This window comes from Cydia strobilella, chromosome 19 (genome assembly GCF_947568885.1).
Source record: "Cydia strobilella chromosome 19, ilCydStro3.1, whole genome shotgun sequence".
Lineage (NCBI taxonomy): Eukaryota > Metazoa > Arthropoda > Insecta > Lepidoptera > Tortricidae > Cydia > Cydia strobilella.
In genome coordinates, this window is record NC_086059.1 from 10,213,871 (window position 1) to 10,240,610 (window position 26,740).

Sequence of the window (26,740 nt, forward strand, 5' to 3'; positions counted from 1 at the left end):
TATAAGCGCGCACTTCCACCAAGAGTAGTTGTTATGGATTATAAGGTCGCAGTCTCTAGTTAGTCCGTGCTAAGTAAAAAATTGGATTACATGGCCAGGACTGGGTCGTTCGTGGGAACTATGCAATCCGCTATACACCCACTAGCATATAGTAGGCATTATAGCATCCGCTGCTGTTTTTGCTGCAAGTACAGTTACTCGGCTCGATCCCGATTAAAATGACCGGAAAATTTGTATGGCATTCTCATTCAAATTATATTGCCCATCGTGAAGTTATTCGAAACAAGATGGGCTGTTTGATAATGTGGTTTAGCAGCGAAGAATTGAAAATTAGTACTAAGAATAAGGCCGACGGTCAAAGTAAATAGTATTTGAATGAGAAATTGATGACAACCGTTTGGAATTTATGGATTTCAAAAATGTATTCAGTGTTTATAATACAGGTGACATAATGTGCTTTCTTTGACAATTTGTCTCTATCCAACACTAATATGGATAAGCAAGATATATCACACCCATCGTTAATTACATATTGGAAAGCAACACACTGCAAATTATCAGAGACCCGTCAAAACCTAGAACTTTCACGTGTTCCTATCGCTATAAAATATTATTGAGCCAACACAACCATAAAATATGAAGTAACCGTTTAATCCATCAACATGATACCACCGCGAGCAGGAAGGCAGAACTGCCAATTTCGCAAATCTAATCGGCGCCTGCAAATGTAGCAGTTAGCTGGGCCATAAAACGCGGGCCATAATTTCACAACAGGGCCGGTTCGTTAAAGGAAGTGTTCAATACCGGGAGTGATCAAGATTAAATTGATTGAACATGGTCCGCGGGGCGCGGGCTTAATCTAGTTGCTATCGCTGGGAGAATAGTCTGCAGATACGGTACCTTATAATTGATCGCGTTGTTATTATGAAAATATAATTACCAATGTGGTTTGTTTTTCTTGTCGATCACTCAAGAAGCTTACGTCACTTATAATAAGGTGATATTTACCAGATACCAATAAGTTCAAAAATCGTGATTAAATATTATCTTAAATTTCCTTGTAAGTCGATAAATAATGTGGCCATGTCATGGTCTATAATTCTGACGAGTCGAATACGCCGCCGATAGATCCAAGATTACTGTCCGGATAAACCAAGTTAATCGCTGAATTAACATTTTTACACGTAACTATTAGCGAAGCGAATCCAACAATGTATTATGCAGTGGTATGGTGTATTGATTGAATTTTATGGCTCCGTCTGCACGAATACAAACGTCACAGTCACTTTAACTACTACAAAAGACCGTTTAATGACAGTACATTTGTATTGCCTATGCAAAATGCAGCTAATGGCTAAGTTAATCTTAATAGCCTATGAATGGAATACTATGTAACTTAGCAATAATTATAACTTGCTCATATCTTAATCGGAACGAGTTAGACATGTTTATAAGCGACACATCGACCACCCAAGCAATCAACCACGTTATATTAGAGGAAGTGCCTACGAGTAAGTTGCTAAACTAGCAACTACCTACAACTTGTTCAATGGCCACGCTCGGGGTGCAGTGGCGTCATTCTGACTACAAAGCATCAGCGAATCAAAGGCTTAGGCAAACCACTATAGAGAGGCTTTCTAGTTTCAGGTAGTTACTACGAATATCGAGGTCAATTTAAATTGGTTTGTTCGTAAATGACACCGGCAACATGAACAGTGATTGACCATAATTGGTCCGCGTAGAAGGCGCGGCGCGCGCGCAATCATGCGAAAATCACCGACGACGATCATCGACAAAAAATAACGATGGCTCGTGAGATAGGAGATAATCTAGGCCTCGATATGCGGCTTTTGTAAAAGGACGGTTTTAATGGCTCAATTGGTCTTGATATCGATACAATAAGCCCGATAGGAATAGGATAGTGTGCTTAAGAATGAGATGCATCTATGAATGAAAAATAAACGCCCACAAAAAGAAGATAAACAAAAATTGTGAATATCTCAATATGGTAATGGTTAAGTGCTTTAGTTGCGTCACGCATGCGTACAAAAAGTTGATTACAGGGCGGAGGGTTATAGATCATTCAACGCAGGAGGTGTCCTTTTTGTTTCAAAATCACTTTCATTCACATGTGTGAGTTTTTTTTACAATAAGCTTTTAATGTGAGACCACCCTACTCTTAAGCACGAATCAGTAAGAACTAAGCGAAGTGACGTCTCAAATAAACTATGCTTGTAGGTTATCAATGTCGGTGTCAAGGTAAAGTTATCTTATGAATTGTTAATGTAAGATTACCTAACGCACGCATTAGATGAAGACAGTAAGGATAACTAAATTATCTAAAGATAAGAAGATAGATAACGCTCTCGTTGACTAATTTAAATTCATTGGACAAATAAACATTTTAACCACTATAGACAAGGAATTTCTAATTCTTACTTTCTATATGTAAGTCTATAGGATATTAAATAATAATGAGCCTAATAACAACTAGGTAGACTTGCCTTTCAAGACTACTTTCCAAATTCGGCGTTTTAATTTAAAGTAAATATTTAAATACCATGACTTTATCTTTATTATATTCGCTATTAGTTTCCCAGACCACTCTCGGTAAATTATAGCATTGCTCAACTAGTAAATGGTAACTTAAATTTTGGTATGCTGTTGTAATAACCAATAACCATTAATTTTATGGAACGACACAGTCACCAATTAGTAATCTAAATATGGAAGTGGGAAACATTATAGAAAAACAGTAAATTGCTGCGTATCTTGTTTAAAAGGTTATTTAATGATACAGTATACATTTACTTGGATTCGATAGCTCTATGATGTTTATGGACGTTTCTTGCAAATGAACGTGTATATTTTTAAGCATACGCCCCGTCTGATGGTGAGCAGTCACCTTAGCCTATGGAAGCCCGTATCTCCTGTAGGCCGAGCACATGATTGGCGCGACAGTATCTCGCCGCGGGATAGACTACCCGTCTTTTACTAACTGTATGAATTAAAGAGGGACGGGTAGTCTATGTCGCGGCGAGATACTCTCGCGCCAATCATGTGCTAGCCCGGCTGGGCAACATGCGCATTGCCGACCCTATAAAAAACCTGTACACTTCTTTTTTGAAGTACCCCATACTAAAGTATCTCATACTCAAGAAAACCTCGTAGGTAGGTTATGGGTATATTCTGGGCGTTGCACATTATATTTTTTTGACACGCTAATTGACGCTACGGATTTAAAAGCTCGAAATTCTTCTTAGTTAGTTTTGAGATTAACATATATGTATGTATGTATGTATGTATATGTATATAAGTAATTTAATTCCCCAACTTTAATTGTCAATAAATACTCTTTTTATCAATTAAGGAGTAGTACCATAAATTTATAATACTTGTATGATGCTTGTATGATTGAAAATATATACGGATGACGTTTTTTAAACAGTCGATTAAAGTGTTAACATATCACGATTTCCATTTAATTGCGATTTTGCGATGATTGAATCAAGTAATTACAGTCATGATTATATATTGACTTATTTCACGCCAGTCATGTCAAATTGAGACTTGTGAAAAAAATCACATTTACGATACTTTGTCAGGAGACACTTTCTCGTGATTTTTTACTTGTTTACTACTTTTTATGAAGATGAGGTATTTCCCGTGGTTCCTAATTTGCATATTTTGTGCAATAAAATTATCAACATTATTATTGCTATATTTGGATTGCATATAACATATATCAACAAGTATTTATTAATAATGTATGTGGGCAGTATGTATTAAAAATATGTCGGGTGGAATGATAAGAGGGAAAGCACATAAGGTAAGGTATATTTGCTACTTGCTTCTTGCGTTTAGTTGCAAATGTATGAGCTCGCAATCAATGTGTAAACAGGCCCCAATGTGAATGCCAATCACACTTAACCCTCTACTCATTTTCATTCACAGGCTTTATAGATATAAAGTGCTAAATATGGTAAAGAAACATAAGAAGGAACTTCCAAGCCCAGCATCAAACAGTCCATAATTAAAAAATAAAATAAAATGCGTCCGGAGTAGAAAGCAAATCAAAATTACACCATGAATTAAAGAGTAATTTGAAACTAATATCAAAGCGTAGTCTATGGTGGTATTGGTGGCCACCCGGAAGACAAGACGTAGCTAACGCGGGATGGGCTCGGAACGAATCTGAAGGCAGATGGCGTGACCAATGGGTCCAGACACCACGGGAATCGAGAAAAAGTAAATGATGGTTGGTGTATTTACGTTTCACTTTGTTGCACTTGGGAAATGTTGTTTTTTCCGAGCAGGAATGTCGGTAAAACAAAAAAAAATACGGTATACATCACGCTGTGCATCACGATTTAATTTCAAGGAAAATGGTCATGCCTGCTTTTATATGTGCTTACGTCTCGGGAGCTAGAAAGTTTAATACAGGCATTTTAGATTATTTCTTGTCCCCAACCCGGACAGTGCCACCTAAAGAAGAAAGGGGATGACTTCACGTGACCGCTTCTCCATACAAACGCAGTTAGTCCTCATTTTCTTTTTAGATGCTTACTAACATTATTAAAAATATGTCTACGTAATTGGATGACAATATTTTTAAGAATCAATGAGATGAAGCTGTGGGTAATATACAATTATACATTACGGCGCAAATATGCTGCCATTGATTCTGGTTGCATGTTTGAGCCGTTTGGGGTGGAAACGCTCTGGCCTTGGGGACCCGGAGCACACTGTATATTTAGGGAGCTAGCGAAGCGTCTCATTGATGCTACGGGTGACCAGAGGGCTGGTTACTTCCTTGCCCAGCGAATTGGCATCGCAATTCAGCGTGGCAATGCTACCAGCCTTCTGGGCACCTTACCATCCGGCGCCGAGCTAGCTCCCATTTTTTACTCGTAAATATATGTAGATATTTTTAGTTAATTTAATTATTTATGTTTTTATATTTTTATGTTTGTTTGAAAATAAATAATAATTGAAATTTAATTATACATCAAATTGTGTACATATATTTTCCATAAAGTGAACATGTACAGAGGAAAGGAGGTCGTCGACTATCATCTTAATACAGGCCTTAAAATGTATCGAGGAGCTTGACAAATTGATACTCAAACTAGCAGCATCACTTCCCCGGTTCTCAGAAGAACAGTAAAATTAACGCGACGTGTGGCGACGTATACATAATTTATGTCACTCTGCGGTGTGCAGTAAAAAGTGCATCAGGCGGTTTGATACACGGAAATGCTCTTTGCTTAGATACTGTTATAGTTTAATGGCCAGTATATAGAGAGATTGTGGATATTGACTATATTGAGTTCTTGGTTTACTACGAGTATACAAGAAGTTCAATTCAGTTTATTATTGGCCTCGTGTAACTGGTCCAAACACCATTGCTTAATGAGCCAGATATAGTGTTAGTGTCAATGTAGGGAAGATATACAATTTTTGGTTGGGAAAACGGTCATAGATCAAGAATTGTCGTATTTGTATGCGTACTCGCTCAGATACAGTCAGAATGAAAGAGCTTCGCTCCTTCGTGGAGTATGAGTAGGTACAAACACAAGAGTTAGTTAAAGTAAATTCTTTTTTGCATTAAATTAGGAGGGACGAAAGAGCCTGTGGACGATCCTACCTGATAGCTAGATGGTCTTCCTCACATTGACCTGAGACCTAAGATTTTTGGTTGTACACTTATTACTAATATAATTGTCTACCGACGATAAACGCCTGACAATTAAACAGTCAACAACAGACATGTCACAGATATAAACATCGTTTCGTAAACGTCAAAATTATCAGATGACCCTCGCGACGGAGCACCGACCCATTTCACGGACCGTCTTGCAATCAGGAAGCTGTTGTTACGATAACCCCGCCTCAGAGGACAATTAGGAATTGCGACACTACTAGGGTATTGTAGCATATTGTATTTGACAAGCTCAAAGCTATATGACCAATAATAAATCCACATATCAGATTTATTTGAGTTACGCTGCCTTTCTAATGACGCAGAGATGAGCTGAGAGGAGAGAACACGTACGGAAATCAACAAATAGCATTGGTTCTCTTTTCCGCTTCGCTGGATTACATCTCTTCTCTCATCTTCCGCTAGTGGAAAGGCAGCCTAATGCTTGATTGAAGTAATTCAAATTATTTCAAAAAAATCAAAACGAAAGTCTGCAGTAGAGTATCACAACTTGGGTGCCAATCCGCATTGGGTTAGCTTAGGAATTGCAGCTCTAACCCGTTTGTTATTATGACAGTGACACTTATACTTGTACCCAGCAGTGGGACATACGTGACAAATGTGTGTGTACCTACTTAACGATGAACCTAGGTGTAGCTAAACCATAAAGTCCGAAGATCGAACTTCGATTCGATCGGCTGGTAATGATATAACAATATTTCAGGCAATATTACATCAATGTTGATAACTATTGTTTTCTCAGTCACGAGTAAAAGTACACAGAATACAGCAGGAAATATCACAGCCCTGTCACTTTACAAATATATGACTACATACTTACTCGTAGTTCGTACGTGACTCGTCATCGCTGAGTGACTAAGGACGAAGGCGTCCTAATAATGTGAAATGATAACTTGGAAATGAGTCGTTAATCTAAATTCCTTTTTGTACGTACGTATTGCGTTATGTGTGAGGTCCTACCATTATCTGTCTTTGTTTATTTGTTTTAATGTAATGAGTGATCATCGGGCACGTTTGACTACAATAATAAATTACTTGTCTGTTTCTTCTCGTCCCTTTTCATGGTAATATCGCGTCAGGTATTATAATGGCAGCTGACAAGCTAATACACCTGAGACTACCACTTTTCACAATTTATCAACAAAGTAGGTATCGTTCTAGAATAATAAGTGTACAAACCTGCGCCTGCTTAAGCCGATGCTCGGTCCTGTGCACAGCCAGTAGCGGGGTAACCCGTACGAGCAGCCGCCACCACGGCCAGTCGCGCACGGCGAGGAACGCGCGCACGTTGCGCTGCACGCAGCGCGCGGCCGTGTGCTGCGTGCGTAGGCGCTGCGCGCGCCGGCGCGCGAGCAGCCCGCGCGCACGCGCCTGCAGGCGGACCAGCACGCGCGCGAGCGCGGCGTCGCGGCGCGCGTCAAGCCCGCCGACGACGCCGCCGCGGAACATAATCTGGAACAAGTAGATACATATCGTTAGTCTCGCGTATGGATACCTAAATATCTACATATTCTAACTATTAGCAAAGATAGATATAGCTCCGTAATAGATAGATACAGTCTAAGGAAAAAACGTGCCTCGAAAATCACGAAAATTTGATTCTCGATCAGATGGCGCCACTAGCTTTGGCCTACTCTCGTATAGAGGGCGTTGACGGTTTCGTTTGTTATTTATAATTTTAACGCATATCAGTTAAAGAACATGGGTCAAAATCATATAAAAATAATTAATGCAAATAAAAAAAATCATTTATCCATATTTAAATACATTTTAACGCATTTTTATAAATCTTCATTTTTAGTTTTAAAGTATGTCGATAGATGGCAGTGAATTTACAGTGGTTACAAAATTTACTATGACAGTACCGCTCTATCTTATTATATCCTCTTCGCTATTAGGCACCTTTGAAGGGTCGGCATTCAGAATTCACATAGTTACCTATACCTAAGTATGTAAATATACTTGTAACTCAAAATGTACAAACCCGCAAAGCTTATACCAACTGTCTACTAATAAAAGCATAAGTAAGTTCATGTATTTAGCATATTTAAACGAGTAAAACTTTTAAAACTATAACCCTAAACAGGAAAAAACAAATGGACTGACAATCGTTAAAACACACTTAATAAGGAAGTACATACTACCTATATACATCCACGCAATTCTATGATAGTATAAACCTATGCCGTAAATGGATAAAAAAAATATTATTCTGAAATTAATTACTTGATTTTTACTACCGCCATCGTAAACGACGAGGGAAACCGAATCGGTGATAAATGATCCAACCGCACTAAAAACGTGCAAATCGTTCAGGAAATAGCTTCCATTGCCAATAAGTTCCTGTAATACCATGTATTAGGCGATTGCAACGCAGAACGCGTAAAAAGAAAGTAAATTTCCCATTTATGTAACTAAACCAATGATCAGCATTAGTAAGTAGTAACTAACTGGCAATAGTCAATTTAAGGCTGATCTTGCTCAATTCGAATAACAAGTTGATTTGAGAAGTGAGTTTCTACTGTTAAGTAAGTAAGTCATTTTACAATTTATTTTAAAGTTTTTCATCCGCTTCCCGTAGCTCGTATGCTACTAATGGGGTCCCTTTGTTTGACATAGTTATTGAATGTCATAATGTAATTATTGTCAGATTATCATTACTTCATAATTCTGAAACCGTTCTTTTCAGGATTTTCGTAAGTTTATCCTATAGATAGGTTAGGTTAGGTTTGTTTTATGGCAATCCTGAAAAGTTACGTGTTTCTGAGAAAATCCAAATTATGACTAACGAAAATGTGGACAAACTCGTGGAAAATATCATGACTTAAAACTTTATGGGAAACAATAGAGACCCGCTGCTAATCTAAGAAAAAGTTATCCGCTATAGACCGAAATATCGTCCTTGTTCAGATAAATATGGAGTTAGAGGTTAAAGAATCAATCCATTCAAGCAAAATTCATCAAACGAGGCAGGTCATGGGATCAAAAATAAGACCGATCAGATCATCAAAATAATCAAAATCATTAAGGACGACGCATAGACTGAAAACAAAATGAGTATATACCTAAACATACTCGACCCAGTACTAAGCTAAGTATAAAGAAGGCATAACACTTGACGTCATAGATAGAAATTGACACTGCGTAGTGAGTGAATCATCAACTTTCGACGATGATAACGAGAAACAACCACTAATGCCTCTCATCCATTTATGGATCAAATTACGCTGTAGTAACCCAGACACAACTGGTGTTCTCGATTTGAAATGCCATTAGTGTATTGAAGATAAAACTATAAATAAAAGAGATACGTAAGTATCTACAACGTAAAAGTTTATGTTATCGCTTTATTTACCTTCAAAGCTTAAATTTGAAAGTATCAAAATACACTTTTATTAGTTGTTGATTAGATAAAAGTTTATTTTCGTATTATCTAAAAACACTTTGTTTTCCAATGAGGGCTATCGTTTTTTTGCTCACCAGTTGGCGCCTCTGTTGATGGTGGTCCAAAAGACTAAAAAACAGCTGTCAGTCATTAAAGTGACAAGTGACGTTTGACATTTCGAACTATGGAAAAGACCACCATCTACATTAGCGCCCCTAGCGGCGAATTCATACGCGTTAGCCCTCATTCCAAGGTAATCGCGCGATAAAGCTATTACTCATAAATGAAGTGGTCAATAAATCTACTATAATATGACATATAATGTGTATAAGCAACATAAATGTCCAGGCGAATTTGCGCGAATTTTAATTAAGTACCTTCTTGTATTTATTTCATTTGGCACCTTTCCAGGCGAACCTCAAATATGCTAAATACGCAACTCAGAGGATCTTGGGCGTCTTACTACAGTATCTTCTTGCATATTCATTTTCTTTGACTAATTTGTGTAAGTGATCCTACGGTCGGTTTGGTCTTTGAGATCGTGGGAACTTATATTAAAATTCAGTTGTCTTGTTAACCCCTACTAAATATCCCTAGATTGAATATTTCATCGCTAATACGAGGCTGTGAACTGTGATAATATAACTACTTATTATTGGCAGAATAGACAGGAACATTATCTTCTAGGTACAGTCGCCATCAGATATATCGGAGCGGTCAAGGTGTTCACAATATCTGAACACGCACTCTAACGCCCTGACAATAGAGGCGTGTTCAGATATTTATGAGAGCCTTGACCGCTCAGATATATCTGATGGCGACTGTATAACATTTCCAACTCAAGGCTAATCAAATTAAAATTTTAATAAAATTAATTCCAAAATGTTAAGGTGTTCAGTAAAAGTGATTATCTTGATTTTTTTTTATATTTCATATACCACATTCTTCTTCTTCCCGTGCCATCTCCTACCGGAGGTCGGCGCTATCATGAGGGCTATGCCGGCAGTACTATTAGTTATTCTGTGGCTATACGAAGTTTAGACTTTTAGACGCAGCCGCGCGGAATAATGAACGTGTGCTCTGTGTGTGCTGTGTGGTTATGTTCGGAGATCTTTGAGCCATGAGTTACGTCTTCGTCCGGATGATCTTTTACCTTGAATCTTTCCTTGGATAATGTTTTTTTTTTTGTTTTTTTTTTAACATAGGAATTAGAGTCGGCCGGACAATCCTTGGATAATGAGTTGAAGGAGTTCATATATATACCAAATTACCATGTTTCAAAAACACCCAAAGGTATTCTGTTTATAATCTCAAGCAAACTCTCAAAATACAAAATTTTCTCAGACCATATCAACATAACATACATACTTCAAAACATCGTAAGAAACCAAATCTGTTTATCAAACATGATCCCAAAGCTTCATTGCGTCTCATAACAAGATCATAAAGTATCATATTATGTAGGTACTGTAGTCGTAACATGGAAACTCGATGCCGGTAGCAGTACGATGCCAAGCCTCATCAGACATCATGCCTTTATGCCTCAATCAGCTAAGTAGGGCAGTGCCACAATGAGGTAGATTGTTCGGACAATAGTGCCAATGTAACCGGATTATCTATTGAATGAGCAATGTTGCTTTCGGGCTATTTTCAAAATAAAGGAACAGGGTTACCTAAGTTTCCTATTAGTTCCGTTATTACTTTTTGTATAGGTATATTTATGAAATAAAACTATGAAAACGGATTATATCGCGTATATTGAATTAATACATCCCGACGTTTCGAACCCTTTACAGCGTTCGTGGTCAACGGGTGACTGAGGAAAAATTACAAAGTGCAAAAATACCCACATACTAAAATAATGAACAATCATAGAATACAAACTTTAAGGCTGGTTGTACATGCAAAAACGGTTCATAAGGCTAGTTATACACTACAATTATTTTCAAGTAAAGATATATATTTATACGCGATAAAAACTACGCCGGCTCCAACCCTACACCACGGACCCGAGAAGATTTAATTCCCTCCTAAATTGTAGGAGGGTATCCCAATATGGGACCGGCAACAAACTCGGCGGGACACATCTTTTCAAAACATATTATACTCAGAATGTCCAGCATCATCCAACACTAAGGTCTCACAGTCTATGTCTCGCTTGCTCCTTAATCAGATGGACTACAGGATCCCAAGCTGGTGGTAGAGAAGCTGGTGGTGGTGGTGAAGCTGGTGGTGGTGGTTTTTTTTCTCTAACTACTAAACTTAAAACTTGTAGTTAGAATTTTACGGAGGCAAAATATTTATCTTACCTTTGTTTTTAAATCCCAAACTCTATGATACATGGATTGCCCAATCTAATACTCAATCAGCCCAATCGAACTCTAACTTTAGTATCTGGAGCGTATAACAGAATTTACGAGTAACTATAGCCATATCGCAGCAGAGCTTCGTTGCATAACAAGTTACAGTTGCTTATACCAACAAGCCTATTTTCTTGTTTACGCGACCGACTAGCCATGATGCATCTATATAACCACTCTAACTGGAAAGTAAGAATCCAAGTAAACAGTAGCAAACATCTAGTTCACCGCTTAGCAAACGCCTCGGTTCAGTGTCGTACCGCTAGCGGACCTGAGATGAGATAAACATGCACTGTTATTAGCACCCGCGTACAGTGAAGTAGAACATATGGAAACAGCACGGTAAAGCGCAAAAGTAACAAAAAAATAGGGATGTTTTGATTCTAGTTTTTTTTTTAGGAAGCAAACGAGCAGACGAGCCGCCTGATGGAAAGCAGTCATCGCCGCCAATGGAGATAAGCAACACCAGAGGAGCCACTTATGCGTTGCCCACCTTTGAGAACCCTAAATACCTTCTTCTTGAAGAACCCCATGTCATAGCGCAGGGGAAACACCTCAGAAGGTAGCTCATTCCACAACTTGCACGTTCTGGGCAAAAACGAGCGAGATGCCCGCTTGTTTTTGGTTTGCCACGTGTCAAGAAAGTTGAAAAGTTGAAAATGCTGAAGTTCATATATACCTAAACGATATACGTTAGGTGTAATTACAAAGTTGACTAATTGAGAAGTGTCTTCGATACTGTTGGCTATGGTATATGTATAGTGTCTAAATATTTGCAATGTCATAAGCTATCAATGATTATGCGGGCAACAATGCGAAAATGTGGGATTGGAATTGAAAAGTGTAGTTTGTACACCATACTTCGCAAGTTGAATATGTTGTACGGTACTAAACAACATACTATTTATGGGACCAATCCCGAAATCACTATAAATATCCACAGTTCCATAGAGTTAAGATCTCGGCAGCTATAAAATGTATGAAAATATTCTTTTGACAACAAAGCTTTCTGTTTGTAAATCGTATGAGTAGCTATATAGACCGATAGTGGGACCATATTTTTGACCTTAAAGTTATGATAATTCTAAAGAAGGAAAAGTGATGCTTATATGGCAGGGGACATGTTTTTAAGCATATTTGTAATTTAAGACGAAAAGTTAGAACGAGCGTTAGGTATAAATTAGGTATTTATATATTTTGATTGATGCTTTTTGAATATTGAATTAAAGTGCAAAGTTTAAGCTTCATTGTTTAAATTATGTATGACTCTTTAAACTGTTACATTTTTAGAAAAAAAATTAACGTGCTTCTTTGTCAAACTAAAATGAGCTTATTATTTTGTCGATATTGAATTAAAGTTTTAAAAATCCACAATAATATCTCTAAATTCTTAAGTTAATAGACAAAGCCGAAAAATTTGAAAAATAGGATTGCTGCTTAAATTTTAATATGCGTTTTTTGTCCTGTAAGGTCCAATATTGAATTAAAGTCTATAAAGATAAGTTTCATACTATAAAATAATATATGCAACCATATTATGAAAAGTAAGAAATTTCTGTGTGTAGCTTCCATTGTTATAGCCAAATCTATTTAAAAAGGCGCGAAATTCATACATACGCCGCGCTGGTCCGTCAAGGTGCCGGCGCGGCACGCGGGAGCCTATCGTAGCATTCGTATCTATCTATACCTATAGGTACCTCGCCCGGTCGCCCCACCCCCCGCTCAGCTTCGTAAGCGCGGCTTGACTTTTCTTGTCATTCATTAGTTTGTTTACCGTGCACATAAATTAGATGCCGATATTACGTGAAATTAATGTAATTATGACTTCAAAATGAGTACAAAATGTTTGTTATGTGGACTGATTATTTTTAGTTACTTAGTGGTCCGAGAGCTGGTAGACATTTTGGAGTAGGTCCTTGAGGCAAGCTGAAAATTTGCCTGATACTTCTCCTCATCATCATCATCACTTAAGAGCTTTGCTATTGTCGGTGGAGTAATTGCCAGTCCTTTCTTTCCTGAGCCAGTCTTTTGATTTGCTCGTACGATGCATTCTCTTTTACTTGGCTCAGGTATGTGATTCTAGGCTTTCCACTGCCTACTGCCTCTCGAGCACTGGAGGTCTGGCTGCAGGGTAGCGGGGCTAAATCAACCCTTATATTTTTTAATATTTTTTAGGGCTCCAAAAAAGTTCGTGAGGCAATCTGTAGTTTTTACAGGTTGAAGTTAAGTATCTAAATAGTCAGAAAAAAATAAGCCTGAACATTTGGTCGGGTCTTTGACCTTGCCAGAAGATCTAAAAAGTAACGTATGGCACTTACTCGTACGTAAAATTAAGTTTGTCTACTATAGTAATTGTATGCATTACAAAGTTATTTTTGTAGTACAGTAAATTAAAGACTACTAGGTAGGATGTACAGTCAGCAATACTATTCGCTTAGCACCGTTGCATACAAACTTCTTTACAGGGGTGGTATCTTTTCTCTCCAGCTGACTGTACAATGTGATTGTAACTATGACGATGGTGTATATTTATGATGTATGTTATTTATTGTGTTTTTTGTATGTTACTTAAGGGCTTCTGTTAAGGGAACGAAAATTTGATTATTTTGCGCTACGACGCACGGTTCAGGAGATACAGCCATAAAGATTTTTTCGTTTTTTTTTGTTTTTTTTTAAATATTAATTGAGGGTTTCTTAAAGTGGATCGAAAATTTGATGATTGTTTTTGTGCTACGACGCGCGGTTTAGGAGATACAGCCGTGTAAAGATTTTTTTTCGTTTTGTTTCATTGTACGACCGGTCTGGCCTAGTGGGTGACCCTGCCTGTGAAGCCGATGGTCCTGGGTTCGAATTCCGGTAAGGGCATTTATTTGTGTGATGAACACAGATATTTGTTCCTGAGTCATGGGTGTTTTCTATGTATTTGTATATTATTATATCGTTGTCTGAGTACCCATAACACAAGCCTTCTTGAGCTTACTGTGGGACTGTCAATCTGTGTAAGAATGTCCTATAATATTTATTTATTTATTTTTTGTGGTTTTTGTATATTGAAAGTGGGGAACGAAATTTTTTTTATTTTTGCGCTGCGACGAACGGTTTAGGAGATACAGCCCTATATATATTTTTTTGTTTATTGTTGTTTTTTTGTATGTTATATAATATAAAATTTCATAACCAAAATTAAAATTTTTATATAAGTAGATATACTCAATATAAAAATTTCAAAATCTAACATAACTTTTAATAGAAATGTCCTCATACATCATAAATATACACCATCCTCATAGTTACAATCATATTGTAAAGTTAGCTGCAGAGAAAATATACCACCCCTGTATAGGTTTGTATGCAAAGGTGCTAAGCGAATAGTATTGCTGACTGTACATCCTACCTAGTGGTCTTTAATTTACTACAAAAATAACTTTGTAATGCATACACTTTGTTTAGTAGACAAACATAATTTTGCGTGCAAAAATAACTGCGATGCATACGCTTTGTATAGTAGAGAAACTTAATTTTGTGTGCAAAGATAACTTTGTAATGCATACAATTTGTATAGTAAACAAACTTAATTTTGCGTGCAAGTAAGTGCCATACTTTTTAGATCGCCTGGCAAGGTTAAAGACACGACACGACCAAATGTTCTGGTTTATTATTTTTATGACTATTTAGATACTTAATTTTAACCTGTTAAAAATACAGATTGCTTTTAGAACATTTTTTTGAATTTTGTGAAATATTATTTTGCACGCGTCTAGCTAGGTTACCCGCTAGCCCGTTGATCTATATACCGTTGATCTACCTATATATCAATGCCGTTTGATCGCTGCCTCGGCGGCGCACAGCGCGGCGCGCGCGAACATGCCGCGCGTTTGAAATGTAACGTAAATATAAGCACGGAATGCATACGTATCAGTATTTAGTGACGCACAAATTTTATATTTCTAATCTTTTGTGTGGGAACTAAGATCAGAATCAGAATCAGAATCAGAATCATCGCATTTATTCGTGATAAACTATGACATACAAAAGTATAAAAGAACAAAGAAACATAAACATAAAAATAAATAGTTTACCACGAAATGGTCCCGCCTCAGCATAATGCTAACCCAAAAGTCAGCGCTGATCTTCCGGCGAAACCATTTTGAGGGCCACGAACGAACGCAGCTGTACGACACGGCCCTATTTTAAAACACAGAACGCGACTTTGCGGCGGCGAATGGGCGGCGATCAGCGCCATCTAATCTGCCGGTGAGATGTCATGATGACATAGAGGGCCATGTCGTACATGTGCTGATTAATGTATTATTTATATAAAAAAATATCAAGAATATAAGATCATTGTCATGACCGTTTAATATTAACTCTACAAACTTTAATTCAATATTGGCTATACTGCTTAACCAGAAATCAATATCTAGAGAAGCACATTGTCTACATTTCTAATTTTTTACAAGTATAATAAGCTGATCCATAATATCGTAATTTTGCAATATCAGCTACTCTAATTATTTATTTACAAAATAATTCATGTTTTTAAGTTCACCAGAAAGCACATGTTCCAGATTTCTAAAAACCGAATATTGTGTATAAATTAAAGTGGTATTGAATATGTTAAAGGTTTTTGTAACTTTAATTCTATATTTACAAAGTTATTAGCAGAAATTAAAATATTTCAATATATCCGAACGCTCACCCTAAAAATTTCTAACTTTTTACGAAAGTCTTATTTAACATGCTAACAATGACATATCGAAAAAGAAAAAACTTTAATATTGTCAAAACCCATTTTTGTTCCACCGCTGGTCTAATATATTTCTATTTATACTCATACAGCTTACAAGTAATACCTACTTTAAAGGCAATTTGTTTTGCCGACCGATATGCAACAAGCAAACATAATAAGCGGTTACTTTAGCCAACAACAGTGGTTAGAGAAAACGTTCGTGTCGTTTAATTACAGCGAGAAACCGTTTAGAGGAAACAATGTATGACCCATATGCTGGTCAAGTTTTCACTGAGAGCTTTCTAAGCAGGATGCGCTAAGTACTGGAAGTTTTAAGAAAGCTTCGGAAATACACACAGGCTGGGGTACAACTGCGAAATGTGACGCAAAAAGTTTCTAAAAAGTTGGAAAAGTTTTAAGAAATTTCAGGAAAATTACACAGGAAACAAAAGTAAACTTTCCTTTAAAAAAAATGGAAAATTTCCATACCCTTACAAAAATGTAAGAAATTTTTGAATTTTTTCAACTAAAAAATTTCGCAAGTTAGGTAACTTTCCGACTGCACATTAGTAGGCTGGGGGCTGGATCATATCTTGTTCTATTATATGATAAAACTGACTGTTAGTTTTATCATTTATCTATAATTATAAATAGAAACTTGACACCCATAAGTCATACCGCTGCAGAATTGCGTAATACTATTATAGTGTTGTGCTTAATTAACATCATAACAAGTTTATCTAAGAAAGACGGGACAGCAATACATACCTACATCAAACTATTTATAATAATTCATCGCATTTTATCGACTAGTTATACGGAAATAAATCAGTGATTTTTACAAGCTTTTTATTAACTTGCAATGTACGAGTATCAATATGTAGTCAAACCAAGAAAAGTCTGCAGAGATTTACTAAGACTCATTACTTAGATTTATTACTAAGACTCCGCTGTCTGTCTGTCTGTCTGTCCGTCTGTCACCAGGCTGTATCTCACGAACCGTGATAGCTAGACAGTTAAAAATTTTCACAGATGATGTATTTCTGTTGCCGCTATAACAACAAATACCAAAAACAGAATAAAATAAATATTTAATATTTAAGTGGGGCTCCCATACAACAAACGTGATTTTTTTGCCGTTTTTTGCGTAATGGCACGGAATCCTTAGTGCGCGAGCCCGACTCGCACTTGGCCGGTTTTTTCATTTACTGCCGAGAGGGTTTTTCTTCCTTACACGTATCAGTAGTATTGAGTTGTCTCCTACAAGCTCTACTCATAGGGCAAGCACTAGCTTACAATTTTTTTCTCTTTCTCGTCAAACTGCTTCAAAATTGCTTGCACTATTTACTTTAGCCGTAAAAAAACAACTGACAACTAACAAGCAGTTACTGTCGTATTCATATTTTTAGTATGGATACTATGGATGGATATTATATATACAATATGTCGACGAGTACGTTTACTTGGGCCAGATAGCATCCTTCGAGAACTGGCGGTCTATCGAAATCGACAGACGTATCGAGAACGCCTAGAAGAGCTTCTGGTCCATGAAAGCGCTAATGAAGGGTGGTCACCCTTGTGTCTTAAGCGCAAACTCCTTGACATGTGCATCCTGCCCATCCTAACTTACGGTGCACAAACTTGGTCATTAACTGAGGCCCTAAAATCGAAACTCAAGGTTTGCCAGCGAGCTATGGAGCGTAGTATATTAGGTGTTCGTAGAACTGATCGAATCAGAAACACGGAACTACGCTCCAGAACTAGAGTTGCAGATGTAGGCGTCAAGACCGCTAAGCTTAAGTGGGACTGGGCGGGACATGTCTGTCGCATGCACCCGGAAAGGTGGGCCAAAATGGTTACGGAGTGGGACCCACGGAGCACCATAGACGGTGCAGGCAGACCAAAAAGGAGATGGCGGGACGACTTGGACGCATTCTACCCCAAATGGTGGGAAAATGCCGATGACAGGGTCGAGTGGAGAAAACGAGGGGAGGCCTTTGCCCAGCAGTGGGACACCAAAGCAGGCTAATAAATAAAAAAAATGGATGGAAGCAAAATTAAAAGATACTTGAGTAATATTTAATTAAACAATTATGTGTTTAATTCTGAATCGGACAGACGAATCACTTAAAACATTGCGTTTTTAACAAACCTCACAAAATGTGAGTCACAATGGAAAAAATATAAAATATTAATTCATAAGTTTTCACACGAGCACATAAAGTAAAAACAGTAAACGGAAGTTGATCACCATGTCAGGTACAAAAACACATCTTGTTCATCTGATTTTAAATTTTAATCTAAATTTGGTATTACTCATAGTATTGTCTTCGGTTACCGCGATAGTTACTCATGAAATAAAACTATGAAAACGGATTATATCCACCACGGATTATATCAGTCACCCGTTGACCACGAACGCTGTAAAGGGTTCAAAACGTCGGGATGTATTATAAATTCGATATACGCGATATAATCCGTTTTCATAGTTTTATTTCATGTATTACTCATAGTATTTTTCTAAACGTGTTTTGTCACAGCCATGATTTATTGTAGACACCCGCGCAAAGTAATCAAACGTACCTACGACGATAAATCTAAACCACATTCAGTTGTAGAGCGGAAGAAAGTTGTCAGTTTCCTCGTATATTACAAATCACTTCGCCATACTCGGCGAGCGAGTGAGCGCACTCAGTTAGTAACTCACCCTACCTCGTATGTTTCTATAAGAAATAGCAAAAAGTAACCGAGCCCTGTACAGAATAGAGTCCAAATTTTGAAACAGTTAAACTGAAAACAGTGACGTGTAGGAAGTTGATATATCGTTTGACGGAAACTCGAGCAAGTTTGTGGGGTAGTCGGTGCAAAGCGGCCCGACACCTGCGGCTGCAATTTTAAGATGAAATCTAGGTTGCTAATGTCAAAGTCATAACTACAATTGATCTTGAACGCTTGCGTGTCGTGGTAAAATTGGAGTACTTACAGTCGTAAATAATGTGGATAATAGAGAATGATTGAGACATAAATTTTATTACCTTTAACACATGCATGTACAATGTTATAGCCATTTAAAAATACTTGTATTAATTTATTTAATAGCTTGCTTTGTCCCTAAAACCTCTTGTGTTTAATTAGTGCTAACTTTGTTGTTCTTATATTATTCTTGAAATAAACACTAAGAAAAAACTTGATGCAACAGTGTAGGTATAATATAGTAAAAATAAAAAAGGAAGCTATATCATCGCTAGCGTTAAACATTAAGGCAGGGACACACTTATCCCACGTACGCAACGTATGCAATGCATTATGACAATCTGAACCGTGAAAGTTGTATGCCTAGAAACATACGTTGCGTTGCGTATGACAAGTATGTTTCTGAGCATATAAATTTCAGGGTTCAGATGTCATAATGCATTGCATACGTTGCGTACGTGGGATAAGTGTGTCCCGAGCTTTACTATTATGTTGTCGTCTATTGCTTATACCTAGTGCTGTGGACATGTCTGTGTACGTACACTAGGAATGTTATAAATTTGACAAAAGTTTTATAGGTGTGTTTTTGGGGGGGAGGGGGAGTAGGTACGCCCAGGTATGCGACGCTGGGCTATTGGCCAACTCCTCAAGTCCATCATACACGTCCCAGTCGTCCCCCCCGGGCAATGCTAGTGGTCGTACGGGCGTCGCTATGTTTACCAACATACCCCGGACCACTAGTAGCAGAGTATGAGGGCCTCGCCTGGTGTGGGCCACGCCAAGAGATGTGGCATCCCCACCCGCCAGGTGTTCCTTTTTCCTGAAGCGGGATTTGCATTGCGGGATTGGTGGCGTGGGATTAGTGTAGTGGCGGTGGTTTTTGCCAACGGTTGCACGTGTGATTTTGATTCCTTCATAATGCATGCATTTCGTAATTAATGCATGTATTGCGAAGGGTGTTTGGGCTGCGCGTGGGATTGTTGGTGGAACTCCTGCCGCGGCATTGGTTTCGCGCCGCTGGTCTCGTAATGTAAATCCCGCTTTACCCTAGATTTCCTGTCTTAAGCCGGGTTCACATTTGTCTGACGTGTCGTGTTGTGTTGTGTCGTGGCGCGTATCGGTCTCGTGCATTTGGTGTGGTTGCGTTCGCATTTGTCTGATGCACGCTGCGTCGGACAGATGTGGGCGCGATCGCGTTTGGGTGTGTGGGGCCGGTGTGCGCCGCGGCGCGGCGCGGCGCGGCGCGGAGGACAGGTGTGAACCAGGCTTTAAATCCCATGCTCCAAAAAGTCATTTCCTGTCATCTCCTGTCAAAATTTCCCGTGTCACTTCTCCTTACACTTCCCCTAACCCCCCTTTAACCCCCTCCTGGAGGAGACAACCTCGACTCAAAAACCCTAATCCAAGGTGTAACTCATCGTGCCGATGGATGCATGGCTGAGAGGGCGCTCAGTCGCGAACGATAGGCCTCGGGTACCGGGCGAAACCCGTTGTATATAGCCTTGTCTACGCAAGCGGGGCTCTGCGTAGTACTGACCCTTATATCCCTAGCTACTCGTGGGAACTATATGGAGAGCAACAAAATAAAATCTTTTAAAAAAAAACAAACAAAACGAACGACCTCCTTAGATGAGACGGCAAATGCTGAAGCACTAAGGGGGGCGAAACTAACAGAGAGTGGGAAGGCCGAGAAGGAGCCATCGAAGCTGGAGAGGCCACTGAAAGCCGGGGTACCTATCGGAACCCCGGCCCAGGTGACTAAGCCAGAGACGATGGAACTTTCAACAGCTGGACCCTCGACGGAAAAAACGATGGCGGCGGAGAGTGGGACGACATCTGTTGAACCCTCAAAGCAGGTCATAGATCCTGGCTGGGAGATCAGGTGCAAACCAAGAGGGAAGCCTGCCCAGACCGAAGAAGACGCACCTATGCGGAAAAAACTTTCGCAGAGGAAGAGGCAGCGGCTCCAAAAGCGAAGAGAAGCAGAAAGCCGCCCCTCTGGAGACAAACAGGAGGTTGACGCCCCGGAAGGACGGGCCGAAGGAGCGACGACCCCTGCGGAACAAACCCAGGCTAAGAACAAACCAGAAGGGAAAGCCAAGAGGGCACGCCTGGACGAAACCATATCCCCAAGAGGCGACCACAAAAAACAGCGGACGGACGCCTCGGGCAACAAAGAACCACCCTCCTCCTATGCGGCGGCAGCAGCGACAGACCTGACGGTGGCGATCACCAACGATCGCACGGGCAGACTGACGCAGCAAGACGCAGCAGATGTGGAGAAGAAGATCGGGGATGCCATCTTCCAGGCAGCCATAGAAACCGATCTGGACACCGTAGCGGAGGCCCCAGCGTTCTCAGGTAGACCCAGTTTAGTGGATGGGTACCTGAAGCTGTGGTGCCAGGACGCGAACACCAAGGCGTGGCTGATGAAATGGTTGGAGTCGGCCACCCTTCAGAACGGAGACCGTCTCGTTGGGAAGAGGGAGGACGAGATGGTCCGGAACACAAGGTGCGGTATTCTGATCCCGTCCCTGGAAGACAACCTCACCAAGGTAGGAAGGGTCCTCAACTTCCAGAACCCGTGGGCCATGGTGAGGAAGTGGACACTACACCAGGCGATCCCCCTTAAGAAAAGGGCCTGTACCCTACTCCTGGTGGGAATACCTGAAGACGTTGTCCCTACAGTGATGGAAAAGGGAAGGAGACTGAACTACCTATGTGGGACAGTCTACATTCGTTTCCAACACAGCGGAGGACGCTTCAGAGATTCCCCACCAGAGAAGAACGCAACAGAGGCGAACACAGACGGAGGGGAGGACAAACCCGCAAAAAACGCAACATCATCACCAAAGAATACCCCCTCTGCCATGGACACCGATGTCGCAAACGAACACACCTCAGACATAGAGGAAGGCATTTTGCTGGACTCGGAGGATGAGGATGGACTACCGAAGGGGATCAGTCTCCTGGACCTAAAGGGAAGGGCGGAAGGGACACCCCCCGATGGCGCCTTCCCACTGTAAGGTCCTTCAGGTTAACCTCCAGCACAGCGAATCTGCAACGGCTCAACTTCGAAGATGGCTGGAGGTTAACCCAACATCCATAGCCCTGATTCAAGAGCCGTGGATCAGGAACACACGCATAAACGGCCTTTGTAACACCGGAGGTAATTTAGTTTATAATACACATTACAAACCAAGATCCTGTATATACATATCCCGTAACATAATGGCACAACCACTAACTCAATTCTGTTCCAGAGACGTGTGTGCCATAAAACTCCTCAGAACACAAAACTCAAGTCTACCGGAGATAGTCCTGGCGTCCACCTACATGGCGGCGGAGGACGAACCACCTCCAGTGGAGATGAACAACCTCATACGCTACTGCGAACGAGAAAGGCTCGAGCTGGTCATATCTGCAGACTGCAACGGCCATCACAACCTATGGGGAATGGAAACCAACAACAAAAGAGGTAACGATATTGTTGAATACCTTATGTCAACTAACCTAGATATATTAAACACAGGATCCAAACCAACCTTTGTCACTCGTAGATGCAATACTATAATTGACATTACTCTAAGCACAGGACTGGCAGCTCAACACATATCCAACTGGCACGTGTCGGATGAGCTATCCTGCTCCGACCACAGATGGATTCGGTACGACCTGACAGCCGACACACACACTACCACAACTAGAAGAAACCCGAGACGCACGGACATACCGGCGTACAAGGAACTTCTGGAAGGTAAACTAGACAATAACACACACACAGACAGACCTAGCAATACAAAGGAGTTGGAGGAACAGGTAAACTTACTTATTAAAAACATTACCGATAGCTACGAAAACACATGTCCACTATCGACCTTATCAGCTAGAGGAAAAAGCAGTAACAACAACAGCTGGTGGGGACCGGAGTTGGACCGAATGAGAACAAAAATGAGAAGGTTACTTAACAGAGCAATGAACACAAGAGCTGAAGAGGACTGGGATAAGTACAAAACAGCTAAAACAGACTATAAGAAAAGGCTAAGATACAGAAAATCAGCCACATGGCGGAATTTCTGCGACAACATATCCAATGTAACACAGGCAAACAGAACAAGGAAAATCCTTGCAGACCAACCAAGGCAACTACTGGGCACCCTGAGGAGACAGGATAATAGCACCACCAGCAGCCCAGCGGAGACAGAAAGGCTACTGGTTGAGACCCACTTCCCAGGATGCAAGGTAGTAAATGAGCAAGACCCAGAACAACATACAATGAACTACAATCCAACTGAAAGAGAATGGAAGACAGCAGAACGCATAACAGAACATAGCAAAACGACCTGGGCGGTAAATAGTTTCGATAACTTTAAATCGCCGGGAACGGACGGAATCTACCCAGCCCTACTAAAGTGGGGAGGACATACATTAATAAAACATTTATCCAATCTACTGTGCAGCTGTATAGCCTTTAGATATATACCACAGAAATGGAGGGAAGTGAAAGTGATTTTCCTACCAAAACCAGGAAAAACCGATTATTCAGATCCTAAGTCTTTCAGACCAATCAGCCTTACGTCCTTCATGCTAAAAACACTAGAAAGACTATGTGACAGAGAGCTGAAGGACACGGCTCTAAAAAACATAGAAATTCATCCAAACCAACACGCCTACAGTCAAGGTAAATCAACTGACTCAGCTCTCCACGCTGTAGTAAGCAACATAGAGAATGCGTTGGCGAGGAAAAACTCCTGTCTAGGCACCTTCATCGACATAGAGGGAGCCTTTGACAAGACCAATTTCAGCAGCATTCAACAAGCATTACATAGACATGGAACCAACCCGCTCATAATCGAATGGATAATGAACATGCTAAGACAGAGAATAATAAGACTAACAGAAAATCAAAATCACCAGGCACTAGTCATGAGAGGATGCCCCCAGGGAGGAGTACTCTCACCATTGCTTTGGAACCTGGTTGTAAACGATTTGATAACAAAACTAAACAACAAACATTTTATGACCATAGGGTACGCAGATGACTTAGTAATACTAATCAGCGGCCTAGTAATAAACACACTGTGCGATCTCACACAGACAGCACTGAAGATAGTAGAGAAATGGTGCAAGGAGAATGACCTATCGGTAAACCCAAAAAAGACCGACACAATTCTCTTCACCCATAAACGAAAACTGGGTACATACGAAATGCCAACACTTTTTGGCACAAAACTGACACTTTCAAAGGATGTAAAGTACCTAGGCATAATCCTGGACGATAAACTGAACTGGAACAAACACCTGGACAACAAACTGAACAAAGCAACAGTAGCCTTTTGGCAATGCCGGAGGATGGTAGGCAAAAGATGGGGACTTGCCCCTCACATTATACTATGGCTGTACAAAATGGTAATAATGCCAATGATCAGCTACGGCGCGGTTGTATGGTGGCCCCGCACCCAGCTAACCACAGTAATAGACAAACTAAATAAAACACAAAGACTAGCATGTGTGGCTGCAACGGGCTGCATGAGAACTACTCCGACTGCAGCTCTAGAAATAATGCTAGGACTCCTGCCACTACACATGTACATACAGAAAGAAGCGGCTGCCACAGCTCTTCGTTTGAAGAATCTAAACCTATGGACATCTTTCAGCTCATCGCACAAGAAGATCTATGAAAATACGATCTCAAAAATGCCCATGCTGGAAGCGCCTATCGACAAAATACCAAAAACTATGATCTTCTGGAAAGATTACGCCATATCCTTAACAGAAGATCCGAAAGAAGGACTAAACCAAACAAACCTAAGAATATTCACAGATGGCTCAAAAACAAACGAAGGGACAGGATGTGGTGTCTTCTCAGAGGACCTGAACATTCACATCACAAAACCCCTTGGTGAACACAATACGGTATTCCAAGCTGAATGTGTAGGAATAATAGAAGCTTGCAATGCTATTACAAGACGACAAGTGAAACACGAAACCATACTAATACTGTCAGACAGTAAATCGGTACTACAAGCGCTATGCAGCGACAAACTTACCTCAGAGCTTATACTTGAATGCCATCGGAGCCTCACTGAAGTGAGCAAAGAAGGCAACAAAGTAAGAGTACAATGGATAAAGGGGCATAGTGGATCAAGAGGAAACGATGCAGCGGATGAACTGGCCAGGAAAGGTTCAGAAACACCGGCATATGGACCCGAGCCAATTATGCCTCTACCAATATCCTACATACACAACCAGCTAGAACAACATCACAGACAACTGCACAACAAGTACTGGAATGAAATGAAGACATGCAGGCAAACCAAAGAAATTCTACCGGAACTGAACCACAAACTTACCAAAATATTACTGAAAACACCAAGAAGCCAACTACGTAAAATAGTAGGATTAATAACAGGACATAACACACTAAACAAACACCTACATATTATGGGTAAAACGGACAGCCCCATGTGCAGAGCGTGCATGGCAGAAGAAGAAACAACAAAACATATTCTCCTAGACTGTAAACAGGTAGAAGTATATAGGAGCAAATACCTAGGAAATCCATGCACACTAAAGGAAGCTACTAGCAACCTGAAGACCTTGCTAGGCTTCGTGGAGGAGCTGGGGTGGTTAGAGTAGCGCTACCTCGTTTCACGCAAAATAGGCACATTGGATGTCGAGTTGCGGAAAATGCCCAGCAAAACTAACTAACTAACTATAGGTGTGTTTTTTACTACAACAATTACTGGACATCCATATGTAAAAGAAAGTTTTTTTTTGGAACGTGCCAACTAAATTGCTTATTATTATGCCCATATTAATTTTTGGTACCGGTCCGGTCTTTAAAAACCTATAGGAGTATTGTTCATACATCCGTATTAATTTTAATAAAATGAAATACTTATATGTAAATTATACGCGTACAACTTTCATAATAATCTCAATAACAAAAGTCGGTAATTATCGAGAAATTGGAAGCTCGCCATGTAAGATGTAACAACTTTCCCCACTAGACAATACAACAAAATGTACAAATCTGCACGCTGACATGTTCAATAACATACTAAAACTGTTATTGCAATTTGCATCTTGTAGCTTAGGTATTAAAATCTATATTTGAGCGAGTTTTTACAAGTTAGCAGCTTTAAGTGATATATAAGTAGTACCTTCACAATAGACCAGCACCAACGGATAGATCAAAAGGCCAATTCGAACGTACACTGATATCCTAATAACACCTGATGTTATTCAGCTATCGTGCATTTAGTTCGTACTTATCCGTACATGTATTGGCGCGGGCGAGACGCACGATAACTAAATAACATGATTCAAATATGACTCTGTCGGTGTGTACGTCCGAATTGGTCTGCAAGAGATGAGTGACGGCCGATCGATATTCTTTTCAATGAGTATAATTACGTGTTTACCGTGTAACCGTGCTGCTAAAAGTAAAACACGTTACGAGACTACTATTAACAGCCAGAAGATAGCGCAGGGTAACTTTCTTGTTCAACATATTATAACCAAGTGCGATTTGGACTGAGGTACACATCTATTGTTAGGTCAATATT

The 26,740-nt window shown here is 39.8% G+C and overlaps 2 protein-coding genes across 2 annotated transcripts in view; one reads left to right on the forward strand and one right to left on the reverse strand.

Moving 5' to 3' along the window:
* LOC134750252 (unconventional myosin-XVIIIa) overlaps window positions 1–26,740 on the reverse strand; it is a 260,728-nt gene that overhangs the window by 42,230 nt on the left and 191,758 nt on the right. The window contains exon 22 of the mRNA XM_063685406.1: window positions 6,902–7,174. Coding sequence (XP_063541476.1) covers window positions 6,902–7,174 — 273 coding nt within the window. The remainder of the gene's footprint in view (window positions 1–6,901; window positions 7,175–26,740) is intronic.
* LOC134750309 (uncharacterized) lies at window positions 22,027–26,436 on the forward strand. Its single transcript, XM_063685473.1, has 4 exons — window positions 22,027–22,338; window positions 22,433–22,647; window positions 22,765–23,519; window positions 26,422–26,436. The coding sequence occupies exons 2-4, from the start codon at window positions 22,506–22,508 to the stop codon at window positions 26,434–26,436; spliced, it is 912 nt and encodes a 303-aa protein (XP_063541543.1). The 5' UTR covers window positions 22,027–22,338; window positions 22,433–22,505.

Bases quoted from the DNA above. Each gene is read 5' to 3' on its own strand.
- LOC134750309 (XM_063685473.1), top strand. From the start codon at position 22,506: ATGGCGGCGGAGGACGAACCACCTCCAGTGGAGATGAACAACCTCATA. The intron at 22,648-22,764 runs GTAACGATATTG...CTCTAAGCACAG, and splicing joins GGAAACCAACAACAAAAGAG to GACTGGCAGCTCAACACATA.